Source organism: Ooceraea biroi, chromosome 11 (genome assembly GCF_003672135.1).
Source record: "Ooceraea biroi isolate clonal line C1 chromosome 11, Obir_v5.4, whole genome shotgun sequence".
NCBI classification, from domain to species: domain Eukaryota; kingdom Metazoa; phylum Arthropoda; class Insecta; order Hymenoptera; family Formicidae; genus Ooceraea; species Ooceraea biroi.
The window spans coordinates 6,266,613-6,283,371 of record NC_039516.1 but is presented as its reverse complement, the minus strand read 5'-3'; the positions used below and the strand labels follow the sequence as shown (position 1 = coordinate 6,283,371).

Below are 16,759 nucleotides of genomic sequence, written 5' to 3'. Positions count from 1 at the left end.
AATTTTCGCCATTAACATCGATTACCCAATGCACGAAAAGAGAAAAGCACGCCACCGAAATGACCGAAACGGTTAATCCTACACAGAAAAAAGTAAGTGTCACATCAAAACTTATATACTTGTATATACGCAACAATATTTATAATCTTCGTAAAAGAATTTAATAATCTTGAATTTCAACTATATTATAATCTTATTTCAATATTATAGTTGTCACCTGAAGAATACAATATAATTATTTTCTCGACTAGAAAATGCGTCAAATAATAACGGAATAAGATCGTGGTCGTGGAGGTAAGAAACGTATTTTCACGTTGACGGGATTATATCTTATATCTATTATTTATTATATGCACAATTATCACACTCTACTAAATTGTTAACCTCCACGCGAAGACAGCCGCGCGATGGTAATCTAAACTGAACATAACGCACAACGCGAAAACAGTTTGAAAATATGTTATTTTCTATTTAACATTGTTTCCTTTCTATTCAAGAAAATTATTCTTAAATAATAAAAATATATTTTTCTTGATTGAACTATACAAAATTGCTTTATTCAAAAATTGTTTTCTTCGTTTAACGTGATATAATTTCATTATTTCATTTTAGTTGAAATTCAAGATTATTAAATTCTTTTACGAAGATTATAAATTGTTGCGTATATACAAGTATATAAGTTTTGATGTGACTTACTTTTTTCTGTGTAGCGATCGTGTTGGCTGGACGTGTTTTCCTCGCAAGGCACGCATTCCGCTCGCAAGAGTGAGATAGGATAATTACCTGCCGATGATTGGAAAATTATTCGTTTGCAGTGGTTTACGGTGCCGGTCGTTCGAGCAAAAGCCGGCTCTCGGCGCCACGACGCGGTCGTTACTACTCCAGTAGTAACGGGCAATAACGACCGCAACACGGCGCCAGGCGTCGGCGTTGCTTCGCGAATGTTGCACGCTCTGAAACGATCAGGAACGATCCCGATACGATGATGGCTCGTTACCCGCGTTGGAAAAGATCGTATAATCCCGCGAGCCGAGCCGGGCAAGATGAGCCGAGCGGAAATACGTCCCTTAGAAACGTCGACGATTTTGCCAATTGCCGATGGTGCACATGAATGAATCAGAAATCGGTGTTCCCGCTAATTGCGCCGGGATTTACGCACGTCGATAAAGGCCGCGCGATAACGAGCGGAATGCACGCGCACTCACTGCCGCTACGCGTTTTATTACATCAACGTATAGACAGTCGGCGTAATATTCATTCGTCGACTGCCCTCTGTGGTCCCTTTTCACCCCCTAGCCGCCGGCGCGGCGTTCCTTTGCCATTCAGCGCCACGTGGTACCGTTTTCACGGATGGCTCCCCCGAATTTGCATTTATCGCGTGTCACGGAAGTCACGCATCGTTAATACGTACGCACTTGTCGCGTGCTTTCTCTCTTTCTCTTTCTGTCCGGCTCTCCCGGTGCTCCCACGGTACTCGCGATAAAGGCCCCGGTATATTTATCGGTGGAGGACCGAAAGGGCGAAGCGTCGACATAAATCTAGCGGCACGCGAGAAAAAAGGAGAGAAAGAGCGAAAGAGGAAGGGAGAGGGTGGAGGAAGAGGACGATACCGATTCCTCCTTGAGGAAGAGAGGCCACCCACCTATCTCTCGACGAACACGCAAAGTCATTTATTTTTCGTGCTCGCTCCCACCCCGTACGTCCTTCCGCGGCCTTTTACACGTCACCTCGTACACGTTAGGACCCGGATAAACCGAGCGGTCTAAAGACAGACGGTTAATCCCGCCATAACAAATAAATTGCCGGACCGAGAGAGAGTAAATCGGGTCGGACGTTATCGCGGCCTGCATACATATTGTCTGAAAATTGCAGAGCGCCCAAGTTTTCCGGTCACGACGCCGCCGATGACGTGACTTCGACTTTGCTCGTTAATTACGGCCGTGGTTTCGTCCCTTGCATTTCTTATGCAGATGCGCGCGTAAGATGCAGTCGATCGAGCTCGCACACTCGCGATTAGCGCGGCTCGTCTCTATAATGGGATCGCGAATCGCTCGAATCATGGAATGGAACCGGTGATCAAACGCCAATAAAGGGATCCGTTCGTCGGATCTCGCGTTTCGTCGTTGCACGACATTGGAATCAGTCATGAGCAGAATACAGTCGAGTTCTGGGAAAATACCGAAAGAGCATGGCATTCCAGAGTTTAATTGTGTGATACACTTCTTTTAATCAAGATTATTTTTAAAAATAAGACTAAACTCTCGAATCATACTCAAAGCCTAAATTAATTTGTTAATAATAAATTATATAGTAATAAGCAACTCATCAGCACTTTCTAAATTTTCACAAGAAACTTTCATCTATAAATCATTCAACGAAAATAAGCAAAATAAGTGAATTAACTATCTCATCCATCAATCAAGTCGAATACTCCAAAATGCAGATTGTCGGATTAGAATGTCTAGAATCTAGGCTTCTCTTCCATCAGTTTCAGTGCCAAGTCTTCGTTAATATTATCAGCGAATTGTATTCTGATTTCAGGGGGGTGTCGTGGCGCCAGAGAGCAGATGCACCAGCCAGAGGCAGATAGTGCTAGTGCCAGGACGTGCTAGGCAGAGTTAAGCGCCGTCGAGCCGAGCAGAGTCCGCGAGGCGAGCTAATGAATTGAGTACTTGAGTGGCGTCCTAATGATGAAATCACGAGAAACATAACAACATCCTCCGTGGGGGTCCTCCTCTCGGACCATAAGTGACAATGATTTGCCTCGTGACTCGCTTCTTCGCGCTGGCGTACCCCGTCCGACTGGCACGTGATCGTAAATCATCCCATCGAATAAATTGTGACGAGCGAACGCCGGAATTTTCTGGGGAACACTGGATTACCAATGGACGACGATTCCGATTGAACGACGAATCTGGCACGCGATCTTATTACGGACGACGTGTTTCGTCCGCGCGCTCGATCTGCGAGCGGAAAGATTGGCGAAATTCTGATCCACGATCGCGATACGTACTATACGCTCTATCCTGTGTATGAACTAGTTTTTGTCCGTAATAACTATAGACAATGTGTAATATCATGCTTTTAACGAGCGTGATTTCTCCTCCTTTCACCCGATCCTTTTTGAAAGGCTTTTTTCAGGGAGGCCAAGCTCCACTTGTAATTATTCCCTTTTGCGCTAAGGCGCCGTCGGTACTGGGCATATAAATCATCCTCCAGTATGGAAAGGAGCCACTCGATAGTCGAATAAATTTGCACTTAATAGAGCCGGAGCGATCGCCGAGCCGATTCATCTTGCGTCACGATCTCGGGCTGATTGTTTGCGAGCATCCTTGCGTTCGAAAGTTCATCGATCGCGATATTCACGAGCCGCCGCGCGATACAATGCGCCGCTGCATCGTCGGGGAAGCGCTCGCGTTTCAGTTGAAATTAGCGAGGCGTGCTGTGCTGTGGGACGTCTTTCTGATCTTTGATACTCTGGCTCCATAATAACGTTCGTTCTCTCGTTCGGCGATGTAGGCTTGCGGTGCGCTCTCGCATGAACGCACCGGTCGCGCGAAAGTTACGGCGACTACGGAGGAAATCGACATTTCGATATCGATACGCGCGACGGCGCGGTGCTTATGGGGAACGGTATGGTCTCGCCTGCACACGTTCCAGAGACGTAGAGCATGAACCGGGCCCAAATCCTCCTCGGCTAGCCTCTCGTTAAACCGAGAAGCTGGATCCCGTTATTTCAATTAAGCGTGCACAATAATTTACCGTGCCGCTATGCGCGGTAGCTTTTGCATATGAATAGACGAGTTTGTTCGTTCGATAAATACATTAATTATACACGCTCAAATGAAACGTGTCGGGTGTTAATTACAACGGCCATAACAACGTCAGTTCTTTTGTGAAAACCGTCGATGTAATAATATATCAGAGACGTGTCGATGAATCGGGAAATAAACAAGAATCAATCGGCTCCTCTTCGTACGCTAATTCGCTAAAGAATTTTCAATTAGTCCAACCTGCTAATCATTCCCGCCAAGTGTGTTAAATTGAAAAACAAGTTTTTCAGGTACGTAATGCGTGTATAATCAAATTGCATTTCGTCACTTTCGGGATAAGCGCTGAAGCATTAAATGTTTCGCGTTCATTGCTTCTCATCGCAATGTTATCACCCTTCTTTGATGACGTGCGATTTTCGTCGAGCGCGATATTTTTGCAACGTTCGAGCTGACTGACGAAACGAAGTAATTTAATCACTCAAAAATGTCTTTGTTCACGGCATGCGTATGCTCGCAAAAATACGCACTGCCATAAACCAATTCACGGCGACACGCGGGTCAAGCGTCCGCTGTCGCCATCGTGCGCAACCGGAATACATTCCCGCTAATTGAGGAGCTTACGCCAATGGGACAACATACGCTCGGCTATAAATAGCCGTGTTTTGTGCCAGGAGTTTTGCACGTAATGCGTGCAGGCACGCGTGTCGCGATTGACCGTACCGCGCGCGGACATACACGTACGTGAAAGCGTAAATGCACGTTACGCGAATGCACGTTAAAGGCGCGGTAGCACGGTCAGTGACGTCAGTGCTGGAGGATTGACGTCGTGCAATTAGAATTGGCCGATGCTAATGGGACCCGGTCAAAGGCAAGGCGGCGACAGAAGCGGGCCACCTCGCTGTGCCAGGCTCGCTGTGGAAACGCTCACGTATCCACTGCAATCGCTCGGGATAAGTAACGATCTCGATGGCGAAAGGTTCTTTTTTCTTCATTCTTTTTTAATGCTATGTTCTGATCTGATGTTAAAAGGGTACTCGAGTGAATGGGTATACTAGGGAAGATTAAGTACTAAGTACCGTATAATTATATTCGCGGCATGATCGCGCTGTAATTCAACGCGAAATGTCCGCGTTTGAAAGGCGATTATTTGGCATTTGGTCTCAGTCAGACACTCGTTTCCTTAGGAGCGCGCTGTAAGCCAGACTTGGAATTTTCTCCAGGATAGTTATTGCAACGCGGTGGATTGCTCGATGGCAATTCCGCCGTCTCGGATCCGCGTCGCCGCGTCGGAGCGAATCGAGCGGGGATCGCGCGCGACGCGTGGTGCGATTAATTTCGACAGGTGGTGGCCGCCCGTCACGCCGCATCCGAACGATTTTTCAATGGAGCCCGCCAACAAAGAGTTGGGTTAATCCGCGGCGAGTGCGCCGCACTCGGAACACGGTCGATTGCACGTTTCTCTGGCGGGTGGCGAGTAAATATTTTAAAAAGCGGGTTGTACTCGCGCGCGGTATAATTCGCGCCACGAAACGTACACGTGTACTCGCGTTTTTTCCGCCGTTCCGCCGGAATACGGACGCGCGCGGGGTGCGCCTGTGTGCGCGCTCGTGTCTCGTCCACGTGGAGGGTGGTAGATCGATTGTCCTTGCCTCTCAAGGCTGCTGTACCCGGGGGGGGGGGGGGGTGGGTCGGAACAGAATTTATAGCATACGCCGCTGGCATATTAATAGAACCGACAACAACACGGCGGCACATCTAGCGACGGAGCCACTGCCAATCCAATTTACACGACGCGACGTGCCGGTACGCGGTATTACGAAAATAAGAGTCGCATGACGAGACGATGCGCCTAGTGCCCCCAGCGTCGAAAATGCGGGGGCGTTCCGTTCCTGCGGCCCGACGTTACGTCGACGTGATTTCATCGCGGCGGGGACTAGGCGAGGACCAGGGAGAAATGCAAGAGAGAAAGAGAGAGAAAGTCGCGGTCGTGTGCATCTACATGTCCGGACGCGTGTCGAACACGCGCGAGGAATCTGCTCGGGACTTTATCTACGGCGTATCTACACGTGTAACGCGCGTTCTCAGATTTTGGGCCAACGGGCGCGTACGTGTACTCTTCAAATCTTAATCGTTCACCGGCTTATACGACATGCACAACGCAATGATCGCCGTGACGGTAGCGTGGCGGTGGCGGCGGCACGTCCTCGTGACCATCGACTAGAAAACAGTATGACCGATGACGTCGCGAGGTACACACACCCACACACACACGCATACACATTCACGAAGGGCCACATTACGGCAACGATTCCCGTGGGAAACGCGATGGCTTAGTTTTACGCTTCGGTGTAATCGTTCGCTATCCCATTCCTGCGCCGCCGTATACCCTCTTCTTTCGGCGCGCTTCCGCGGCCGCGCTAAAGACGATGAACGTCGCCTAGCGTCGTCGACAAGAGACGGACGGCGCTTCGCGGCCGCGACTCTTGATACTGTACCAAAAGGATGTTCTTTACAGTATGGATGCACATATACTTGCGAGATAAGAGAGCGGCGAGGTCGGATACTCCGAGCGTTCCTCGCGAGGGAGGTGACAGGCTGAATCAGTACTTAGGGGACTCTACGCTCTAACGCGTTGCTCAGTGCGCTACTGTGCCATGAATTTTCGTACAGTAAAAAAACGTACAGTATGCGCGCAATATATGCCGCACGCGCACACAGGAAGCTACGTATAATACTATCCATACGTGTGTATGAGCGTGTGTGTGTGTGTGTGTCTGTGTGTGTGCGTGCGCGCGCGCTGGCTACGTCTCGCTACTCTACGCGACGTATATACACCATACACGTCGAGAGGGTCTGTGGTGTACGGGAGAGTGCGGGGAGGAGATTACTATGCGGGACCATAAATCGCGCTCGTGAACGTTTAAAATGCATTTCATACACGCCGGGACGCGGGGTGCTCGCCAATGGATAGATTCCGCGCGAATTCGCTGTGGAAATTGCGAGTTAATTCGGGCGCGCGTGACGCGCGCTAGAACGCGCGCGAGCAATAAAAGTCGGACGGTAATTTACAATTAGATTAAATGTGGCTCGCTATCGCTCAATACGGGTGTCGTCCGTATTGACAGCGGAAACGCGTTATCGACACGTTCCGAAATCTTGAAAAAGACGAGGGAAATTTTCGATAAATCGTGTACGTGATACGTGGACGCGGCCACGAAACGTCAAGCAGTTTCCGCGACGCTCTCTGACGTGGCCGATCGCATGGCCGATGATTAGTCAATGGTTGCGAGCCACGAAATGCGATTACGTTGCGGCGATGGGGAGCGGACGGAAATCGCGTTTAACAGTTGCGAGGAAATAAAGAAAATCCGTCTCCCTCGGCGGAGAGTCATTTTCGTGCATTATGGCGTACCATGACGCATTATGATGCATTATTATGCATCATGACGCATTAGGACGCGCTATTGCGCGTTGGTAGCGCGCTTTGTACGGTGCAGCGATGTCGGCCGGTAATGCCACAAGTCTTTCATAAATTATATATGGGGTGCTGCGAAAGTATCGTTCCGCCGTGGCGCTGTCGTGTCTAAAGCGCGTCGAGCGCAATGAACGGGGCAGCCCGTTCGTTTTAATTTATAATTAATTTTCCGACCTGATCTATCAGGAGGGACAATGAGGACGCTTAAATAGGGCTTGATCGATCAAACGAGTGTCGCAGTCCGGAAATTAGATCTTTCAGTCACGAGAAGTCGTCGTTAGAGCAACGACGCACGTGCGCTCCATACATATAGCGGCTCCATTCAATAATTCACCGTCGATCTGATATTTAATCCCGGAAAATCAGGCGCTACCTTAATTCCCGCGGAATAGCTACGTACAATCAGGTTGCGATAATTTTGCGATACTTAAGCATCAGGCAACGCATTAATATCGAGGCGCCATGCAGCAGCGGCAGCTGCTTAAGGCGACGCAAAAAATTGCGTCCGATTGCCATTATCGCCAGGGGATCTAAGATAATCATCTCCGCTCGATTACAACGCACTTCAGTACATCAAGGCTGTCGATAATTACGCAAATCATACCTCGGTAATAGCGGCAGTTAAACACGAGCTGACGAAATCCAGGCGTATATATTCTTTGCATGAATGTATACTCAATTTCAAAAAGATTTCACATCGAAGAAAACCGCGAGTTTGCTATAAAGTTGTCGTCAGAAAGAAAAAGAAAAAGAAAGGGAAAGAAAGAGAAGGGGAGAGGAAAAAAGAAAAAGAGAGAGCAGCATCCTTTCTTCGCTTCGACGCAATGCATTGTAGCATGCATGACGCTTACCCATGCATACACACAGGAAAAGGAGAACGAGATCGGGCATACAAGGTAGCTCGGGAAGAAGGGAAGTCGCTGCGCCCTCCCTCCGGAAACGACGTCTGAAGCCTGATGTTAGCGCGGTCTTGCGTGCCGTCGCGAGCCGCATGTACCGGCTGCATCAAACTGCACATTATTCCTTGCTACTATGTTACGCGGCGTTGCAGCGGAAAATCTCCCCAGATCCGTTGCTATGATGCGCTGAGAAATTACCTTTTTTCCATTCGGCTTTACAATACCGTACTCGGTCGTTTGAATAATACGGTGCAGCCTTTCTATGATTCGGGTAAATTATTGGAATATCGCAACTAGTGCATTCAACTGTCAGCAATTGTTTTTTTCAAAGAGAACGTATTAATTGTATTAAAGAGAAATAATCAATGTACTGTATTCGAATAATAGTACGGTTAAACAATTTACTTTTGCTGCATGATAATGGTTAAATATTATTTCAATGATGTTTATTATGATTTTAATATATTGCCAACGATTTAGGCGTAATAATACTTGTTAACAAAGAGAAACTAATTAATGCGAAATTAATCTCGCATTTACGGCACTCTGATTTCGGCTTGATTATTTACGGGATTACCGCGAGATTGTGCCGTTCGCGACGGAAATCGCGTTACGTTGCAGCGACGCGCCACGTGTGCGTTCTGCATATACGGCACTATTAATTAATGAATCTCCCAAGCAAGGACTAACAAGAAACGAGAGAGAGAGAGCACGTTTCCTCTGCAGGTATCCAATTATTCCTCTTCCCCTCTTTCGCTCTTTCTCCTTCTCTCTCTTTTTCTTCTTTTATTTACGCAGCGCGATTAACCTGTCAAAACTTATAACGATCGCGAGATCGGTGATAACGTCGAAGATTGAGTATCCGTCGCTAATTACGACCAATTAGCAACTGATTCGCAAGAAATTCCCCGTTGCCACGACACAAAGGTAATACCCGCTTAAGAAACGCTCGTTTAATTAATCGCTAATTACTGCGCGATAATTTTAATCGGAAAGCGCATCGTTAATTGACATGGATGTCTCTCCTTTCCTCTTTCTCCGTTCGTACGGTGTATTTTCGGCGAAACATACATAAGAAAGTAAGAAAAACGTAGGCGTGTAATCCGCTCGTGTAATCCACAATCATCGACTGAATGACCGCAAAGCACGTTGTCAATTAACAAGTCGCGTGTTCGCCGCTTTACTCGGCAATTGATTGATGATTTATCGACGATAGCGATCGTCGTGGACATCAACGGGCATTAACGGGAAAAGGTTCCCCACATGTACGCACGTCGTCTAAAACCGTCACGGCGGTCTGGCCACACGAGGCCCTACGCGAAGGGGCCGTCACGGTCCGGGGCCACGCGGGTCGTTATATTAATTTAGGGCTAGCGCTCATTAAAACCTAACGATAGCGCTCGTTATATCCATCCGATAACGGTGCAGCGGCACCGATTATTATTCGCCGATTATATCGTGCAGCGTTTTGTTTCGCCTTCGTTACCGAACCCCGAAGCGGGGGCAATTATTACAGAAAGATTTCTTTTCGTCTCGCTCTCGCCTCCACTCCCGTATCTTATTCCACGTCATTTTTCGACGATGGCCATTTAATTCTCATCGTGCGTGGCTCTAATTACCGCTGCTGTGTGTGAAATCGTACCGAATACAAGGTTGGCTTTTTTCTCTTTGGTCTACCGCCGTAAACAGTTAATGCGAGTCACCACGCGTTTTCCCTCGAGGTAAAGCTTAACAGGTTAATGCACTGCGTGCGTTACGAGGAGGAAAGTGGATCATACGTATCACAAACGTGTCCGAAATCAGAACGGCCGTGTTCCGTTTTCGCGGTTTATATCCATTTCTTTTTCTCTTTACTGTTAGAATTAATGCGCGATTAGATAATTATAACTAAATCGAACACGGACTTATTTAGTCTGTTCTACTTTAAATCGAATTTTTTTTACTTTTCGACCAGTCGCGACGATGAAAATGATCGTATTCTCGATTCAGTAATGAAGGACTATGATGGTCTTTGGATACACGGACATGTTCATCCTCTCCACGCGGAACACCATCCTGTATTCCGCCAGGATTAAGGCCGACAGCATTCCGGGGTTTAATAAGTGTCGCCTGAATGACGTGAATTAGTCCAATATGTCTGAGATCCCCGAGGTAGCAACAATTCAGGGCTGCTGCATCGCGTAATTAAAATTACTTCGCGCGTCATACTTTACGGCGGGTAGACGCAGGCAGGTTGGCGGAAAGGGTAGAAAATGGGGATGTCGCTACTGTAGTAACTCAGGGACTGACAAGAGTCGGGGGTATTCTTTAAAATCGAACGGAAACCATTACAGGAGGATATTTTACGTAATAACGAAAACGAGAAGAAATCAATAATGAGGAAATACTTACAAGATGCAAGATTCTCTTTTTCTCAACAACAAGTAAATTTTAAGAAACGCATAGCAATCCAGATATTTTTTAATTCATGTATATAACATAATTTACTCGTATTCTAACACCTGATTACATATTAACATGGTATTACAATATGTTATTTTAAATAACAAAAGCACATTTTTTTGAATAGTTGCTACAAATATTCTCCGAACAATATCACTGCCAGCGTCATTAGAAAATGAAGTCTCGCGGAAAACGCGACATTAAGTAGCTGGTATCACGAGTGGTCTCGAACACGATTAGTATTTTTAGCCAATTAGCGGATCCGGTAAAGTGAAAATAAGTGCATATATCTCGCGGACATTCTCTAACAGGTAGGAGAGACTCGAGCATCACTCAGTCTCCCGAAGTGGGCCCTTCTTCAGAGAAGTACCGGAGCGTACGACTGCACGAGCTTCTCTTTCACCGCGTCCTTTGGCAAACGCCACCCCAACCCCTTTCAAACCCCCGAGAAGAGCGACGCTCTTAAGGGATGGCCTACTTTCGCCGTCGATACGCCTGCGATTGCATTTCCCAGCACCACTCGAAGACGATACGTGCATGTACCGAGTGGGATAGAACATTTAATATAAAGCGGTCGAACGACATCCTCGTGCAAAGATGAAGACCTGCTACTATAAAAAGACGGTAAGGAGCTCTAAAGAGATGTTTTTTTAAATTGCTTTTTAACTGCGACAATTAAAAAGCAATATGTTAAATTTTGAACATATTCAGGTAACCTCGCTTTAGCGTTCCGACGCTGATAGTACTCGCAAATTATCGCAACCTTAGGGCAACCGCCCTGAATATTGATTATTCGATGAGTTACTTGCCTTAACTGGAGAACTGCTCGCTGCACTGCATTGCTCGATCTGCAATCAAGAAGTGGCAAAGTTAAACATAAAAATCTGCATCATCTTTATTATTATTACTACTATGAGATCATATGGAGATTGTGTGAAAAATGGAAAACAGGGGAACGATTAATTCGGCAGACGGAGGTGAACGCGCGCAGAAAAGTCACTGATCGTGGAGAACCCAGCGTGGCAATCGCGAGCGTGGGTCAACGAACCTCGGAATTGGATTCGACACGAACGAGTCCGTGTCTTTTTTACTGATGCACGACGGAAACAAGACGAGGAAGGTTCGGGGCGTTCACGTGCCGCGGAATTCCTTACGGACGGAATTTGATAGCCGTTGACGTTCGCATGGATATGTCACGCAAAAGGAGGACTCTTTTCTTGTACGGTTGATTCCTCTCCCCGTTGCCCTGCGAATCTCTGAAAGCCTCTGCGTTCGACACGGCGCCAGTGTGCAATACGACCGTGGCCACTGGCGCGTGGCGGTGCTAATGAACTTCGGCAGTGTGTTGCCCGAAAACACGTGGTGATTTCGTATGCACGTGTAAAGGTTCGCAAATCCAGAGAGGCTAAATAAACAAACTTTAGCGTATTCAACTTGAATAAATGATTGTTACGAGACAGCGCGATGCGGTTCCTCAACTCTGTTAATCTGAAAGTTGTCTCCAGACATCACTTGTACCTACTATTTCATATTTCCTGATGAATGGAGGTAGTTGAAGCTTTTTCACCTCAATTTAACGCGCTGGATATAATGCATCGCGGAACGTGTGTTGTGCCGGAGTTCTCAGGCCGGAAATCAGGTCGCAGTGACTCGATACCTCGGTCGAAATTCTCGAGCGAAGGACAGCGATAACAGTATTATTAATTAAATTCCGCGCGTTCGTGACCAAACCGCCAGATGTGTTCCTCAATCGATGAGCAGTAAATTAAGCATGGGCAGATAATCGGCAACGCCCAACATCTACATCAGATTCGAGGAGTCACGAATTGCGATGTTCCTTGCGGTCAAGTCAAAAGTTCAAGAGCCGCGTACGCGTCGGCTAAGTAAATCTCAATAATCAATAGCACCGTTTCCTGAGTACATTATCCAGCAGTAATGATATTCACGTTAAATAGACATGGCGAGGAATATGAAATGCTTGAAATATTAAATAAGACGAGGGAGCGAGCGATCAGCGTGGACATTCCTTGTACCGAATGTCCACTTTCTGAAAGTTTGATAAGACTAATTTATAAGACTTTGATGGTCGTCTTTATAAGAATAGAGAAACATTTGATATTAAAGAGTATCTATTATAATATAATACAATTAGATAATTTTATATAGAAAAACTTGTTTTGATTGAAACAAAATATACCATATAGATATTGTTCAAATAGGTACAGTTTTCACCGTGCATAATGTTACCACGTTATTAACTACACGTAATGTAGTTATAATAATAACGTTGTGATTAATGATAGCTTTCTATGAAAAATATAATATATATCATCATCGTAAAAGAGTCGTTTCTATATTCGTTAGAGAATCCGTTATCGTAATATTTTTCCCTTAATGATCGGACGTTTTCTGCGCAACAAAGGAAGCAATATTTGCGAGCGACGTGCCAGACGAGAGGATAAAACCGCGTAAAACCGCAATTTCAGGCGATCCTTGTGTGTGTACGAGCACTCTTTGCGAGAATTCTTACCCATATTTCAAGCGCATCGCTGGCAGACGTGATTCTCCTCAAAATCCCTCCGTAATCGAACGGGAATCCAAGAAGAGGACACGAACAGTCGTCGGTACATACCGCCGGGGAATAACAATGAAGAGGAACAATAGTAATGGAATTATCTTCGGATAGTCATTCTCCCATTGGCAGTACAACCGCTGGCCAGACCGAATTTCGAATGCATTCTCTTCTTCTCTCTCTCTCTCGCTCTCTCTGTTCCTCTTGGGACCTGCCTGATCTGGCTCATCGTCGCTCGTCCGATGGCGCGTGGCTAGGTGCTAATGAACTCTCCGTGAGTCACGTTTTAAAAAAGACAAAGACCGAGGCGAGAGGACACGACCGGCACGGTCCGCGGAAATACGAGAATCTCGAAACTCGAAGTGTCGAGTACGCAAATTAGACGTTTCGTCGTGCTCGTGTCTTTTTCGTTCTTCTTTCTTTCTCTGTTTCTCTGTCTTCTTCTCTTTTTCCTTTTCTTTTCTTTCCAACAGAAGCACGCGCACAGATATTCCGCGCGCGCAGCAAGAAATTCTTCTTCCGCCCTGTGCGTTAATCCTTTTCAAGCGAAAATAGAAGAATTCCTCCGCCAAAGTTCGTCGAAGTTGCGAAAATCGTACTTACGAGGTCGGTTGTTGTTTACAGTTTGACCACTGAGTTTCTTCAGAAAGGAAATAACCAACTTGCAATTTAGACATTGTAAATTTTAAGGATAACATTGTTTGCTTACATTATGAACTTTGCGGAACGAGCAAGTTGAAAAGTCGATAAATCTCGATAATTACATATCGAGTATGAGGCAAATCAAATCTGGAAGGATGAAATTACATCACGGAGATGCTTGAGTTGCAAACTGAAATTGTTGCATCATGAATGACCGAAGCGAAGAAGAACCGGATAAACGGCGGGACATTAAAATACCAAAATATCGAAAACGAGGAAAAGAAAGCACATAAAAGTCATAAAAGAATGCGAAATAACGGGCGGGACGGACGCTGCAATGAAAAATAATCACTCGATCGACTCGAATTAAAGAGAATCCCTTGGTCGAACATCGATCTCACTTTGGTTACCACCCATGGGCAGCCGATAGTAATTAATCAGCCCGCGCGGTGCACGTCGATAATTAGAGGTACCGATCGACGGGCAATTAATACGCCTCTTAACCGCGATCGGCGATCGATCATGGAAATGTTATTCCCGCGGGAGATGCGCGCAGAAGGGAGGAAGGACCTGAAAACTCGCGGGTTGCAATGACAGCGCGGGTCAGCGTGCAATTTAAAGGCGATGCAAATCCTGCGAGATAAGAATAACTGCTAGCTAATGTCGCGCGCGTGGAAGAGCGAGTAATTTCCTGCGGAATGAAAAATTTAGCGCTTCCAACTCGAGGGTGGCTCGTGTCACGGTTGCAACTCCGTGCAAGTGCTCGACGGACGGATATGAAATCGGATATAGCACTGATTTGAAAATAACACGTCCACGTGCGATGATAACAGATATGTATACCTCGTCATGTACGTGTATATATATATATATATATATATATATATATATATATCTCCTTTCTTCCTGCAGGGACATAAGTTTAATCACGCGCATTAATTTTTCACGGGCGTGCCGCTCGTTCCGCGACATGTCTATCGCGATTCGCGGAAATCCGCTCGGCGCAGTTCATTTCTAATATCCGATCGCGGGAACGGCTGGATTCCTTCTCGCGAAGTTTCGTCATCGCCGCAATTCCTTCCGATGAACGAGGGGAAGAAAGGGGGAAAGAAGATTCGTATTACGCGGCTGGGGAACTTGCGGGGTGCATTCCTCGTCCCTCGTTGATTAAAAGAACTCGCTTTCGCTAGTGTACTCGTAGAGTTATGAGTATCAAGAGCAGCGCACGCGCTCGTCAAAGCGCGATTCCATTTTAATTCGAGTGTTATTTCGAGGCAGCTTGCTCAAGTTTTTCGCGACTATTTACGGCATCTCCGACGAAAGGAGGAATAAAAATTCATCAAATATTAAAGTCGCCGGGGACGCCGTGAGTCTCTCGACTAGAAGAAGAGCACCATCGAAATTGACGGCAAAAAGTCTGTCGATCAAACTGTCGAACCCGTTCGTAAGGGACTATTAGCGGCTATATTTTTCTATCGATCGTTCTGAAACCTTGCCGAGAAGAGCTCCTTTCCAAAAATAGAAAGTCGAAAAGATTCCACCCCGACCGGGGGCTGTCGGACATTGTTTTCTGAAAAAATAACGGAAGCGTAGACGTTTCTGGCTGCGTGTACGACGAAAGGAAACACCGAACATCTTTATCCTCCCTCCCGTTTCTTCCTCTCGCCGTCCTTCCCGCCTCTTTTTCTGGGCACATGCACCTTCCTCTCTCTCTCTCTCTTTCTCTCGTGCATAACGCATCCGCTCGATTCCTCGCTCACGAGTTCAAAAACCTTTCTGCGCGTGGGGCTTCCACGGAAATGGCTCCGAACCACCAATCGTAAGAAACGTCAAGTTCTTAAGTCGTACCGAAAATCTGGCGGATTATCTCTCAACTTTTACTACAAATTCGCGCAACTGTTTTGTAACTCGTGTTACATCATGATATGTAATGCATTTAACAAATACAATTATTTGTATTTGTAACAGGATGATATATTTCACATATAAATTGCGGGAATTTATATAGGTAATTTTATAGAGCAATTCCAGGTAACGTATTTCCTCCCATCGTACCTTACCCACCGTACTTTACGATCTACATTATGGCAAAAGATGGACGCTCACGGCGAGTGCGTTTTTACAATAATATCAATGGCGAATAAATCGAATGTATTTTACGAGGCGGAGAATTCTTTCGGCATCTGAGACAGAATGTACACCTGATTCCGAGGTAATGCGTTACCCCGACAGCTTACGGGCGAGCCATTTCGGTTTCCAGTATCACATATTCGTACACGTTACTTTTGTCCAAACGTCAATCGCGACACGTAGTCGATGGCGTCTTCAATCGAGAATGTCCCTTGTACGTCAATCAACGTTGTCTGGGAACGAAATGACGAGTGCGGTTTGTGAACGTTTAATGATTTATTTAAATAATACATATCATATTCGAGTTATTGCAGGAGGAGGAAGACGAAATATACATTTAGGAATCAATTTATGATGAACGTTTCATAATTCAGCGCGGTATGCCACGTTATAGCAAATTGTGATTGTATAATTCAACGTGGCTGTTGTGTCATATGAGGTACCGAGAAGTCGCTTCCCGGACGAAAATTGACGTCGACTTGATACTTGACGCATCGTTCCCACACACGGTGAGAGCGCGCAAGGCTTTCTGCCCGAGGAGCCCGGGAGCTGGATTCCCCGCAAAAATCCACGTTTCATATTCGTGTCCCTCGGCGTTTCTCATCGTAACGGTTAAATTACTTGAGCCGCGGCGCAACTTTTCAATAAAGACGTCCTTTGCTCCGCGCGCGTCTCGCGCAATGAATGCTGATCGAGACAAGCATCGTCTCGTAAGTAGGAAATAAAGAGTGAAGAGGGTGGAAGAGCAGGGGGCGGGAGAGAAAGCCGGGAGATGTATAACGTCAGAAATGCCGGCTTATTCGAAACCCAGTCCACGAACGTATCG

General features: G+C 46.3%; 1 protein-coding gene and 1 long non-coding RNA gene across 3 annotated transcripts in view; one reads left to right on the top strand and one right to left on the bottom strand.

The window, feature by feature from the left end:
* The window catches only part of LOC105275843, a 107,799-nt gene extending 103,832 nt beyond the window's left edge, over positions 1–3,967 (top strand). Inside the window, exon 2 of the long non-coding RNA XR_002193027.2 lies at positions 2,542–3,967. This is a non-coding gene — a long non-coding RNA (uncharacterized LOC105275843). The remainder of the gene's footprint in view (positions 1–2,541) is intronic.
* LOC105275845 (3-phosphoinositide-dependent protein kinase 1) overlaps positions 1–16,759 on the bottom strand; it is a 293,477-nt gene that overhangs the window by 187,536 nt on the left and 89,182 nt on the right. For both annotated transcript variants that reach the window (XM_011332984.3, XM_011332985.3), the window contains exon 2: positions 11,399–11,437. In XM_011332984.3, coding sequence (XP_011331286.1) covers positions 11,399–11,437 — 39 coding nt within the window. The remainder of the gene's footprint in view (positions 1–11,398; positions 11,438–16,759) is intronic.